General features: G+C 30.5%; 1 protein-coding gene across 1 annotated transcript; it reads right to left on the bottom strand.

Annotated features, from left to right (window-relative positions):
* Window positions 1-1,059: 1,059 nt before the first annotated feature.
* Window positions 1,060-4,791, bottom strand: LOC110613468 (plastidic ATP/ADP-transporter). Its single transcript, XM_021754620.2, has 5 exons — window positions 3,781-4,791; window positions 2,733-2,987; window positions 2,189-2,332; window positions 1,761-2,108; window positions 1,060-1,671 (listed from the first exon to the last, which is right to left on the bottom strand). The coding sequence occupies exons 1-5, from the start codon at window positions 4,540-4,542 to the stop codon at window positions 1,324-1,326; spliced, it is 1,857 nt and encodes a 618-aa protein (XP_021610312.1). The 5' UTR covers window positions 4,543-4,791; the 3' UTR covers window positions 1,060-1,323.
* Between the last annotated feature and the right edge of the window lie 8,236 nt (window positions 4,792-13,027).

Raw genomic sequence — 13,027 nt, 5'->3', positions numbered from 1 at the left:
TCATATTTCAACCCCTTTTCAACTTATAAAGAATTAGGGTATATTCTTTAAAGGCAAAAAGGTTTATTTTGGTTTTTGATGCATTAATCAGTGATTATATAATAAGTCTTTAAATTTTTTTGTCAAACTGGTCATTTAATTATTAAAATAAATCAAATAAATTTTAAATTTAAAAAATAGATCATATATGCCCATAAAGTATACTTTAAACTTTTTAAATGGTAAAAGAAAATTTAGATTATAACTTGATAGCAAATCTGCAGCAAAAACATCAAGGTTCTTTGTTTCTCTTAGAGTTGAAAGCCAATCTGCAGCAAAAACATAAAACCAAAAATCTAGCTACAGCTCAAAGGTCAGAAAGGGAGAGAAGCCTTTCCAAGTTATTGATCATGGTAGCCGCTATATAAATCCATATGGTAATCGTTACAGTTGCTTTTTTTTTTTTTTTGGAAACACAGGGTAAAACAGAGAAAATTTCTCAGAGATCTTTTTCTCATTTACAAATAAAAAAAAAAAAAAACTGAGATTAATGCGGAGAAGTGTACAAATGATGGGAAGATGATAAAGTGATGGGATTGTGCCAAAAGTTTGGATCATGCAAGCAAAGAAATTATAGCCGCTATTGTTCCCACGTGAACTTCGGATTTTATTTGTTTTTGGCTGTTACAACTTCTTCATCTGAAAGCTAAAAATGCGTGCAGTGCTTGCTCACAAGCATGGAAGGGAGGCCCTGCCGTGAAGAAAGAAATATAATGGAGGGGCCTCCTTTTCTAGCATATACCTTGCCTCCAAACAGTAATATTTCACATTTATGTTCTATTTTTGGTGTGTTCTAAATGAAGATAATATTAGAAAAATTTTGGGTAGCTGTAAAAAGAATTAGGAAACTAATTTTAATCACAGAGCAGCCAGAAAAATAGCTTCATTAGTTCTTGATCAACCCAATAACATTGGCTAGTATTTTTCTAGTGTCAATCAAAAAACTGAATGAAAGTGATTTTGATGCATGGTAGCACGCACAACTTATGCATAATCAGAAAATTTCAAGGAATTATTATGTGAACCAACAAAAAGATTTCTATTAGCACCTACCCAATTTAGTTTTACAAGCAGAACTTAAAAAAAAAAATTTAAAAATAAAAGAAAGTAAGCCCATATTCAGGGAAGAAGTGGACTTGAAAGAAGAGTAGAATGCATACCACCTTTTAGCTATTATTCATTTCTATAATAAAATCCTACGTTCAGACGTTTCACCTGACGACGCTTCTCATTTCTTCTGCTTATTCTTCCAGCCAGACACGGTTGAGTAGTGGAAGAAATAGTTTAGACCTTGCCGGGGATTGTTTCAGATGAATCACCTGCTGCCGGATTGAGTGTTGAACCACTCATGAGAGAACCGTTTCCACTTTCTTCTTGAGACACAACTGGGATCTTAACAGATGCTCTTTCTATCTCTTTCTCGAGTTCTTCCTTACGCAGAGCAGTGAACTGAGTATCTAGAGACTTGGCTGCAGCTAACCATGCAAGAACAATCACCAAAAGAATTCCACCAAGGTAAGGAGTTGAGTTTGCAAGTGACCCAAAGGTTAGGATCATAAATTGTTGAATCAGAGCTCCTCCAGACTTGCCCAATGGATTGCATACGACATCGATAGCTGCCTTTCCTTTAACCTACAGGATTAATCGGACACGAAAAGTGAAACGCAGACTCCAAAAGTAAAACAAAATTATCATCTACAATGGTTGCTGGACTAAGTTACCTTGGTCTCCTCATCCAGGGGAATGTAGGCCATTTCCTTACAAGGGTCAAACAAACTGTATTTGGCACTCTTGCTGAAAATGTTTTGCAAGGCACCCACGTAAACAGCAGCGAGAAGAGGAGTCAACCCAAACTGCACAAGAGCAGGTTGAATAGGACCTCCAAATAAAATCAGTGAGAAGAAACCCACTCCAGTCAGAAGCAGGACTGTGGGTGTGATCTTCGCTGCAACTCCCCAACCATATTTGTCAAATATAAATTGGCTAAGAAGCATCATTGTGAATGTTGCTATTCCAGTGGCAGTTGAAAAGTCACCCATAAAGGAAGAATACTCATTCGGGCTGGGGAACTGCAAAATGGACAGGTATAAGAGAGTTAATTAGCCAATAAAGACAACAACTCGTGGAGCATAAACCAAATTCAGTTTACCTGTGCTTTGAGCTTAGATTTCCAGGTAACCTCAACCAGGTTGATGCTAATACCGTATGCAACCACCAAAGTGGCAAGATCTCTAATGTATTTCGAGGAGACCAGGAATTTTAAGCTCTCCATTGTACCCATCTTTGGCTTTTCCTGCACGAGTATTTTTCAACAAGGATAAAGCAATTTGATTGTGACGCTTGATCTACTATCTAACACCACAATGATTCTCCAATATTCATACACATAAAATGAATCTAATCATCATTGAATGAAATGATCTCAATAGTTCAATATAATCAGCAAGAGTGGTTACATGATAATGACCTTACTCATCACAAACCCCAACAAAGAGTTTCATGTAAAACATAATTAAATACATAGATGCCTCTGCATATGTCCTTTTGTGCATTACACAAACCCAAGAATGCATGTGAAAAGAGCAGGAATAAATGCTAATTGAATACTCTAGCTCAAACCACAGAAAGATATGCATGGTTCAGTTTGATGATAAAAAGAGGGACAAAGAAAGAGTAACTGCACATAAGGTTACCTTCTTCTTCTTGCTACGGGTTGGGAGAGCAACGAACTTATTTGTCCACCAGTAAATGAAACAGATTGCAAGACCCATCAATACCACAATGCTCATCATTCCTTTGAGAGAGATGGCCCAGCCATCAACTCCAGGACCTAAATTTTTTCTCAAATTTGAGAAATACTTCACTGTTCGGCCAGAGAAAATTAGAGCAATGTTTGCCCCAAGTCCAAACAAAGGGTAGAATCTTTTTGCTTCATCTACAGTAGTGATCTGCACAAATACATAATATATGCATATACTTAGTTGCAGCTTCAATCACCAATAACCAGAGGTGGAACAAAGGTTAAATAAGAAATATTGATTAGAAAATAATAGCCATTTAATCAAGCAACAAAGGAAGTTTTTTTTTTCCATGAATCCTAAACTTTGGAAATTGTGAGATGTGAAACTATCTGTCACATCCTGGAAACTCGAAGACAAAAAACCAATTGTTAAGTATGATAAAACAGAGAACCTATTCATGAACACTCCAGCACTGACAATGGTAAGATCATTCTAATATTTGCCTTTTGAAATTCACAGAATCCGTTATATTCATCCTCAAATATTATTCAGAAATAACATTATTTTCTTAAAGGTGAAAAAAAATTGACATATGAACGGTACAAGAGACTTCTAATGTGTTCAAAGTTCCATTTTGTGTGTGTGTGTGTTGTGAGAGTATTAGCGTTGGGCCTTGTGGGAAGATAATAGAGAGCCAAATCAATTAGATGAATCGCATTAGCCAACAAGCCAGCCAACTTTAAATGATAATTTGGACAAAAAAAATAAGGCGTCACTCTCTAACCTACAAGACAGAAAATAACGCATAAAAATTCGAATACAGATTTTAGTAATCTGTAACAGAAGATAATTATAAGTTACATCGAAATTTAAAAAAAAAAAAAAAAAAAACTACAGGTTCTGATACCAGAATCAAAATCAACATCTGAAACCATGATAATAGAAAATCAATCAAACAAACTTAAATCCCAAACAGAATCAGCGTGAAATCATAATATACCTGATTGGCAAATCCCCAGAAGAGCACAGAAATCACCACACTCCCCCACAATTCAGCCATGACATAGAACAAACAGAAAGTCCAAATCCTCAAAATTGCAATAGGACCAAGAAACCTTGGGCCAAGTATATTGAGAAGCTTATCAGCAAATGCTTGAGGGTGGATTTGATTAGTAAGAGGATATAAAACAAAACCAAACGCACCAAAGAAGGCAATAAATGGGACAATTACGGTGTAGAAGAGAGCCTGCTTAGACAAAACGTTAGATAATTGTGTGTACAACAACATAAACCCAATAGCCATGGGCAAATTCACCCAAGTTTTCAGAAATGGTATTATTTCTGCACTACTCCCTTTTGCTGTCACGACCAACACATCCTTCGTGTCTCTGAGGATTGTGTAGTTAAAAAGAATACAAAAGAACATCAACCCCAGTGGGATAATCTTCTTGAGGGTTGATAGCTCAATACCCAAGAGCTTAGGCTTCTCAGCTTCACCAAATAAAGGTTGCCCATCAGCCGCAGCTGCAGCCTCCGCCCTGCAAATATGCAAATCTCTATCTTTTGGGAGAAACCCATTTGGTTTCGACACAACGGTAGGAAATCTAGGCAAACCATTTGAAGATAAAGAAAACCCAGCAACGGTTTTGGGTTTAACAGCAAAAAGTCTGTGCTTTAAGCCCTGTGAGGGGTACAAAGAAGCTCTTGTTTTGGGGTTTGGTGGTAAAGAAAAAAGCCCTTTAGTCTGTAGCACAGCCTCCATTTTTTCTTCTCACTACCTCTCTATCTCTCAACAGGTCCCTTGAAGACAACCCAGAAGTTGGTTTTTCAAGAGAGTCACCGAGATAGAGAGATAAGGTGGCCAAAAGGAGACTGCTCGGAGAGACAGAAGAATCTTAGCAAATATAAATATCGTTTTATTCAAAACCCTCGATAGTTTTTAAATACAAAAACAACCCTATCAAAAACTTTAATTACCGGAACCAATTTTTTACAGAAAGAACTCAACTTTGGGGGATTTATCTCAATTTTTCACAGAGCCAATTAAGAGGAAGCTGTTTGGTAGTAGAGCGGCTGATAAAGGTTTCGATTCTGCTGAGGAAGGAGACAAATTGTAGTGGAAAAATAGTTGAAAGAGGTAGGTGGGGAAGCAAAGCAATGAAAGGAGAAGAAAGTGTTGGTGGGGTATAATCAAAGGAGAGCAAATGTATCCTCAGTGTAGGCTGCCATTCCGTTAATTGAATCGGATTGAGATTAAAATCAAATCAAATTTAATTGAAATTTAAATATTTGATTTGTTATCAGTTATAACTGAATTAATTAAAATAAAATAAAATAATTAATTATAAAAATATAATTATCAAATTAAAAGTAATCGAATCGTTTACTAATAATTGAATTTTTTAAATAAATTATTAGTTAGTAATTAAATCCAATCAAATAGAATCTATCAAAATAACTGAATTTATAGATTTATTTTGATTATTTATTTATAATTAATTAATTCACCCTGGATATGCATTTATGACCAAAATGCCCTTATTTGATGTACTATATGACTTAAAAGCCCTTGAGATATTTTGCACTTTTTATGAACTTTTTAGCCTTATTTTCCTCATTGTGATGATGCATGGGGAGGATTGAAAGTAACACCTGAGATGTGAAGGTGGCCAAGTATAATGCATTGCCTGTGAGGTGTGCTTGCCCTTGCCCTTTCCTTGCAGCCTACAGCTGTGTGAAAGTTCGTGTCGTCATTCAATTTTCTATATATTTTTTGTTGGTAATTGGTAAACACTAAAGGGCAAATCTGTCATGTAATTTTGTGAATATCTAAGTTTTAATTATTTTTTCAATTTTTTGTAATTATGAGATAGATTAATGGGAATATTCATTAGAGATGAATCTGATTTAAACATCTTTTTCAGTAAATAATTAGAATCGGCCTTTCTCAAAACCATGATTTTGCTAAAAAACAACACGAGTGCACCTTTCTTGTAAGCTTCGTTGCCAAAATAAGACCAAAACATTCTAACTCATAATTCCATAATTTTCAAAGTCAAATCAGGTGGCCTCCCTTCCACCCAATTACTTCTTTTTTACCATATTTAAAAAAATAATAATAAATTAATACAGAAATCAAATGAGTAAATTTAAAAAAATTAAAAAAAATCAATTTAATTAACTTTTTATAAATATTTAAATCCTAAAAAGGAAACTAGCCTATCAGAATTATGTATTTTAAAATGAACAGTATCTTATTGGCAAAGCAAGCAGCCAGGCAGGCGTTTATATATTTATTTTATTTTATTTTATTTTATTTATAATATTAATACACTTCACGTTCGGAGAAATCAAAGTCAAATTTTGTTGGCCATAATCCCCATGTTTTTTTTTTAGGCAATACCGTAATCCCACGGTAAGTGTCACAACCCTAATGGGAAATTGACTGATTGTCCCTTCCCCATCAGATTGGAAGGCACCGTGTCCTATTTACTAACTATTGAGATTTGGTCATTCGGACCTTATATGGATACTAGATAAATATGTATTATATATTATAAAAAAAATTATTAAAATTATTATGATTTTAATTTAAATTTAATATTTTTTTATATAGTAAAAAGTGATTTTTAAAATTTATTATTATAAATTTGACAACTAGACAAGTCCATATTCACGTGAAAAATGCAAGTTGCCCACTATAAAGAGTTTGTGTTAATAATGGATTGCAGTTGTTTGTTGGACAAGCATTGATGTGGACATGTAGGCATTGCTAAAATATTGTTTAGCTAAATTAATTGATTTTTTTTTTCTAATTGCCAATGGAGGAAAAATATATAGTTTCTTAAATTCATATAAATCTCATTTTTCTCTGTAAATAAATAATTATTTACATAGTTTCCATTAATTTTTTATGTGCATTTTAATACAAAGAATAAATCATAATTCACTTGAAAAAAAGAAATAGACAAAACATATTTAGTTTAAAACAAAAACGGCACCAAAATTTATATTTATTTCACATATGGAATATTCCATCTCATGTTTTGTCTGTCACTGAAATGTATTTGTTTTATATGAAGTGCATTACATTACTTTGGCGGCTCTAATTATTGTTTTTATTACTAATTAAAATGACTAATTTGGTTTAAAAAAATACTAATTTTAATAATTAGTATTTAATTAATCAACTAATGAGAAACTATGATAAGTAATAGATAGAAAAATAAATAATAAAATAATACTACTTAATTTTCTCAAAGTAAAAAATAATTAAAAATGAGGCTATCGTATTCTAAAAATAAATTATTCCGGCTTTTGAAAACCAAACCTTTTGTGAAGGACTGATTCTGGACTTAGGAGCAATGCTTTGAATTTGACTGTCAAAATTAGGCTGCTGATAATAAGCTATTATTTATTATTCTTAGATCTACACATTTGATTATTGAATTGAAACTAAAGATTTTCAAGAATTATATATTTTTTTTTATATTTCATTATATATGCACTCACTAAATAAAAATTATAAAATATTTTCAATAAAAATAAAATAATAACATTGAAAAAATAATCCCCATTCACCTATAATTAAATAAAATAAAAAAATAATCCCCATTGTCATGCAAGCTTACTAGTCTAATTGTACAACTTTGACCACTTACACTCCTTTGGTAGTCGTCGACTTCAGGTAAGGAATTTTTTTTTTTTTTTTTTACGGAGCCAAATTGGAAATTTAATTTCTGAATATATTACTATGATGGAACATCTCAATTTTAAAGGTAAAATAAATTAATACTATTTTTTCATCAAAAGAAAAAAAAAATCACTTTGATTGCAGCTTTCTCTTCTGAGAAAGACTAAAAAAGTAGTTGTTAATATATTTAATAGTTGAATTTCAAATATGATAAATTAAATTGAAATTGAAATTTATAATTTTATATTTTTTAAATAAGTTTAGTAAGATGGTTTCAAATGGCAATTTCTTTCAAGATGAGTGGAGAAGTTGTCCAATATGATATGGGCCTAATTGATTGTTTGGATTATGAGTCCAATAAGAATATTTTTAAATAAATAAATTACGTCGTATAAAAAATATTAATATTTTAATAGTAACGATGCGTCACAAACTATAAAATTTAAGGAATATTAATGGGTGTTAAAGATATTTAGAGGGAAAGAAAAATTTAAAAGGAAAATAAAATATTTTTTCTCTTATTTTATTTAAATCGAAGAAAAATAAATGAAAAAAGAAAAATAAATGTGAAAAATAACAAATTAGACTTAGTATCACTCTGTTACTCTCTCTAAATTGAATAAAAAGAGAGTATAAAATGAATATAATTATACTTTTATCCTTAAAATTATTTATTTTAATTATAAATATTGATAACCACCAAAGATCGAATTCTAAAAAAAATCATAAATAAAAAATTTATTAGAACTTTCTAAAACAGATCGGTTCAATATTTCGTGTTTCGACCCGTAACTAGGGCAGCTGGACTAATCTTATGTGTGGGTTTACCAGGAAATAGCTTAATCCGTGATGTGATGGAAGATAATTATCTTGCAGCCTTATCAACATGTGCGTCGGGAGAATTAAATAATTGTCTGACAGAGAAAAATATATAAGCATATTCATATGTACGAATTTGAGTGACTGGAATAGATGTCACTATATCAGACGGCGGTTATGCGTTACTAAAAATTAAAAAATAAAGAAAAATAATATTAAATTTTATTTTTTAAATTTAAAAATATTAAATATAAATATAAATAGTAAAATAGTTATTTTACTATTACAAGAAGTTATTTTTCCCTCTTATTTTCCTTATAACTTTCAAACAATGGAAGAAAAATAATTATTTTCACTGCTTTTATTTTTTCTTGTATTTTTTTCATTCATTATTTCCATTTCCCCCTAAAAACTAAAGATGAGAATTGCGCTCACTCTCTATTTTCAGCCTTATGCTTAATTGTGCCCAAGCCCATCTAATAATTTCTTCATTAAACAAATGCTTAAAGGTAAACCAACTCCTTTCAACTGACAAAATGAGATCATTTGGGTTTATCAATTCTCAAAGCTAACCAAATCTACTTCATGAAGTCCTGCTAACTCCAACCAACATATTTTATTATTTTATATTATTAAAAATAAATATTTAATTTAAAATTAATATAAATTTCAAATAAACTAATTCAAATAATTTTTATATACATTCGAACTTATATATTTAGGTAATAAAATATTTAAATAATTTTTATATGTATCTGAATATATATATATTATTTAATAAATATATGATATATTAACTAAATTTATAATAAGTAATCTTATATTTAAATTTAAATTAATAAAATTATAGCAAATGGATTTACATGTACATTTTCAAGCTTATTTTCCATTATGTTAGTTACTTTTATAAAATTAAAGTTTATATTTATTTTTGAAAAATATGATTAATATAGTTAAATAATATTTTATATTTTATTTCTTAGTTTACACTTTATTTATTTTAGTAAAATATTATTTGAACTAAAAAAATTATATATTTATAAGGCTTATTAAATGGTACAATATAATAATTATTTAAAATATGCCATGAACTATTATTATAGAATAAGATCATATAGTAAGACTCTAATAAATTATGATGAATAGTTTTAAAAGTGCAGATCTCATTACGCCTATAAAACATAAAATTTCATGTTTAGTTGGTTCAATATATGCATTTTTATACGCTATTCTAAATTCAAGCTATTTTTTTAGTATTAATTATAAGTATTTTTAAATCTATTGAATTGAGATTAAATTATGTTCGCACCAGATTAATTATAGATAAAATGCTCCAAATGAATATTTGATTCATGAAAATCGAAAATTTGATTTTATTTAAGGGGATGAGTGATTCTCTCATTGATAACTCAAACTACTTTCTTACACTCATTTTCTGTGATATATTACTCACTTGAATATCGAAATAGCTATTCGCATACGTGAATCACCTTATTTCAAATGTTATTTTCAAAATTTATTTTATTTTAGAAATTTTTTATTTCACTTTATTTTTTATTTTTTATTTTACAAAAAAAAGCCGAACATTTTTTCCTAGCTTTAGCATCAGAAACAGATTCAAGAGCTTCGCAAGATCAGTGCCCTCTAAAATTTTAAATTTTGAATGGGTAGACTGAATATAAATTTATGTTTAATAGACTATTTACAAACTCGAAATACGGAAAATGAATTAGAAATTTTAATTTTTTATTGATTTAAATAAATAAAATCTAACAACTTACTTCATTTAATTTAACTTTTCCAGTATATAGTTTACTAATAAAAAATTTAACAGAAAAACTATCTCATTAATAAAATAAAAACTTAAACAAATTGTTTGCTATTAAAAAAATAAAAACTAAATTTCATAAATTATATTATAAATTATAAAAAAATAGTCCAACCAAACAAGCAATACAAACATCTCAACAACCTTTGCAGACGATGACAAATATCTTTGCATCACTTCAAAGTTCAAATCCAACTCAACTACTTTGTTTTTTTTTTACCAATTCAATCTTATTCCAAGCTTTTGATTTGTAGATGGTGATGCACTCATACTTTTTCCATGAAAAAAAAATCACATCACTAAAGATTGAGGAACATCTTTACCAACAAGATTAGGGTTTTGATTTAATGGTCTATAAACCCCACCACCAATCAAGCTTTTTAACACTGTACTTAGATGTTGATTTTGTTTGTTTTTAAATGGGTGGTGACAACTATAATACATGTGAGTTAATGTTGATATTGAGATTTGAGAGTAAATTCAATTACAACGGCTGAATTTATCAAGTAGCCATGACTTATTTTAAATTGAAAAAAAAGAAGACAAAATTTAAAAATTAATATTAAAAGATAATTTCTTGGCAATTTTACAAAATTTTCTAAGTGGTGTTAGTTTCAATTGGATTTTATGTGTTTTTATAATAAAAATGTGGATTTTGTAATCCCATAAATATATGAAGTGATGGATTGAAATAATATAAGCTTTCTTTTATGAAGAGGGAGTAGATTAATCAGAAAGAAAGTGAGAGTCTTTCAGTTTGCATTTTGCGGATGCCGATAGAGATGGTGTTCCGGTTTCAGAACCTCCTCTTTGTCACCTAATATATAGTTTTGTTCGTTTTCCTTTTAAATTGGTATTTCTTTTCCGTTTATTCTATTTGGATTTGAGATTTTCGTGTATTATTTGGGTATGAGTCGATTTTTAAGTCGATATTCTTCATTTTGATAAAGAGTTATTGCCGGGTGACGATGACAATTTAGAGACCGCAAAAGCTCCCATTGGTCGTTCAGAGTCCGTGAACTCTGTCGCTTCCCCTTCTAATGAGCGGCGGTGGCCAGTGGAAACTTCAAGTTCAATTCTTCGATGGTCTTTGAGTGCTTGGTATGGTGGTTGATTTGGCTTTTTAGTGCTGTCATTGTCTGGTGCTACTTGTGCATATCCCTGTTTTTCCTGTTTTCTTTTTTTATTTTCTGGGCCTACCGTTGTTGCTGTTTATGCAGTTGTTTTAGACTTGCCATTGCTGTGGTTGTTGAGGTTTTTGCTTGCGGCCTCGTCAGTGGCGATTGTTTTATGGTACCGATTTTGCAGAGGTGAGCAGTATGAGCGATGGATTGAGTTTTGAGGTAGATTTAGATTACAAGGCTTATTTTTTTCTATATTTTTTTTACTTAGTCCAACGAGCCCTTTAATGTAAAAGAGTTTGCATGTTCAAAATATATATATTTTTTTTTCTTATCAATACTAATGAAATTGCTTTTAAAAAATTCCAACCCAGTCCAAACATTACCCTAGAATAGAAGACGCCTGATATGTTCACCAATTGTCACTGCACTGACTGCTGCGGCACCAACTGCCACCATATCAACCGCCATCACAAAATGCAGCCAAGGAGTAACAATAAAGATCGCCACATACGGCAACACGCAGACCAAGCAGCACTCCAAAACCAACCATGCATAACCAAGCCTCCATATTCATTGGTGCTCACCGCCAAGAATTGTCGTCGGATGTTTATCATAGCCATAAAGCGACTATAATTAGCTAAACATAGGACTCAGGTGCTAATTAACCACTGACCCAAAGAGTTCTGACGATCAACAACAAGCATATGGAAAACCATAAAAACAACACACAATTTAAAAAAAAAAAAAAAAAAAAAAAAACCCATAACCAAATAAAATCAAACCCAAAATCAGAAACTCGTATATGATGGGTACCCTTTGCTGAAAGACAGAGAAAACCCACTGCGTTAATCATGGTTATTATTGTCTCATTTTGTACATAGTTGGACTTATTTGGCACTTTATATTGCCCCCTAGAAGCTAACTTCCTTATATTAAGATGATTAATTGAAAAAGAAAAATCCAAAGTAGTGACACTGCTCACAGCTAAGTTCCAGTAAGGCTCTTCTTGTGGTAGGCTACTGCCTGCAAACTCTACAAAGGGGACCACTTGTTAACCTAACTTCTTTAGTTTTCATTGTTTGCATGATAAAATAAACCCTTAAATCACTAAATGGTTAATTTCACGTCAAAATTTTACCATTTTAATTAGTTTAAAAATTAATAGTGGAATTGAAGATTCAACCATAATTCTAAACTTCACAAGTACAGAGGTTTTAATGGACAGAATGCCAAAATTTAATTTAAATTTAAATTTTAATATTGTGACATGGCAAAAAGGTTTGAGGGAACCTTTTGTGGGGTCTCTTTTAACTTGAAAATTATTAAAAAAGCATATCCAAGAATGCAAAAAGTTCTTCAATAAATTAATTGTGTACAACTCATTCTTACTAAGAGAATCATTTCATTTATTATTATTAATAACTTCACAGTAATGATAACTCAATTCAAATTTAAAATTCAAAAAAAAAAAAAAACTCAATTCAAATTTATGTCAAATAATCAAGTGGTTATATACGATTTTTTTATTATAAAAATTAATTAAAAAATCAAATAAATTTAAATATAGTAGGTGTGTTTATCATGGTTAGTGGAATAGGCAAGTGATTTAGTCAGCTTAAGCATTATAAAGAATCCATAATTTTCCACTATGATTGTTATGCTTAGACTTTAACTTAGAAGTGGCCTATTAGTCTTAGAAGTGGCCTATTAGTCAACAAGAGAAATAATGCATCCTTAGAATCAAATCATCCATTAATAATAAATTTAATTAAATTAAAAGTAT

Source organism: Manihot esculenta, chromosome 4, assembly GCF_001659605.2.
Source record: "Manihot esculenta cultivar AM560-2 chromosome 4, M.esculenta_v8, whole genome shotgun sequence".
Classification (NCBI taxonomy): domain Eukaryota; kingdom Viridiplantae; phylum Streptophyta; class Magnoliopsida; order Malpighiales; family Euphorbiaceae; genus Manihot; species Manihot esculenta.
Note: the sequence above shows the minus strand (reverse complement) of the source record. Positions and strands in the feature narration are given on the sequence as shown.

Bases quoted from the DNA above. Each gene is read 5' to 3' on its own strand.
- LOC110613468 (XM_021754620.2), bottom strand. From the start codon at position 4,542: ATGGAGGCTGTGCTACAGACTAAAGGGCTTTTTTCTTTACCACCAAAC. The intron at 2,333-2,732 runs GTAACCTTATGT...ATACTCGTGCAG, and splicing joins CCCGTAGCAAGAAGAAGAAG to GAAAAGCCAAAGATGGGTAC. The intron at 1,672-1,760 runs GTAACTTAGTCC...TTAATCCTGTAG, and splicing joins CCCTGGATGAGGAGACCAAG to GTTAAAGGAAAGGCAGCTAT.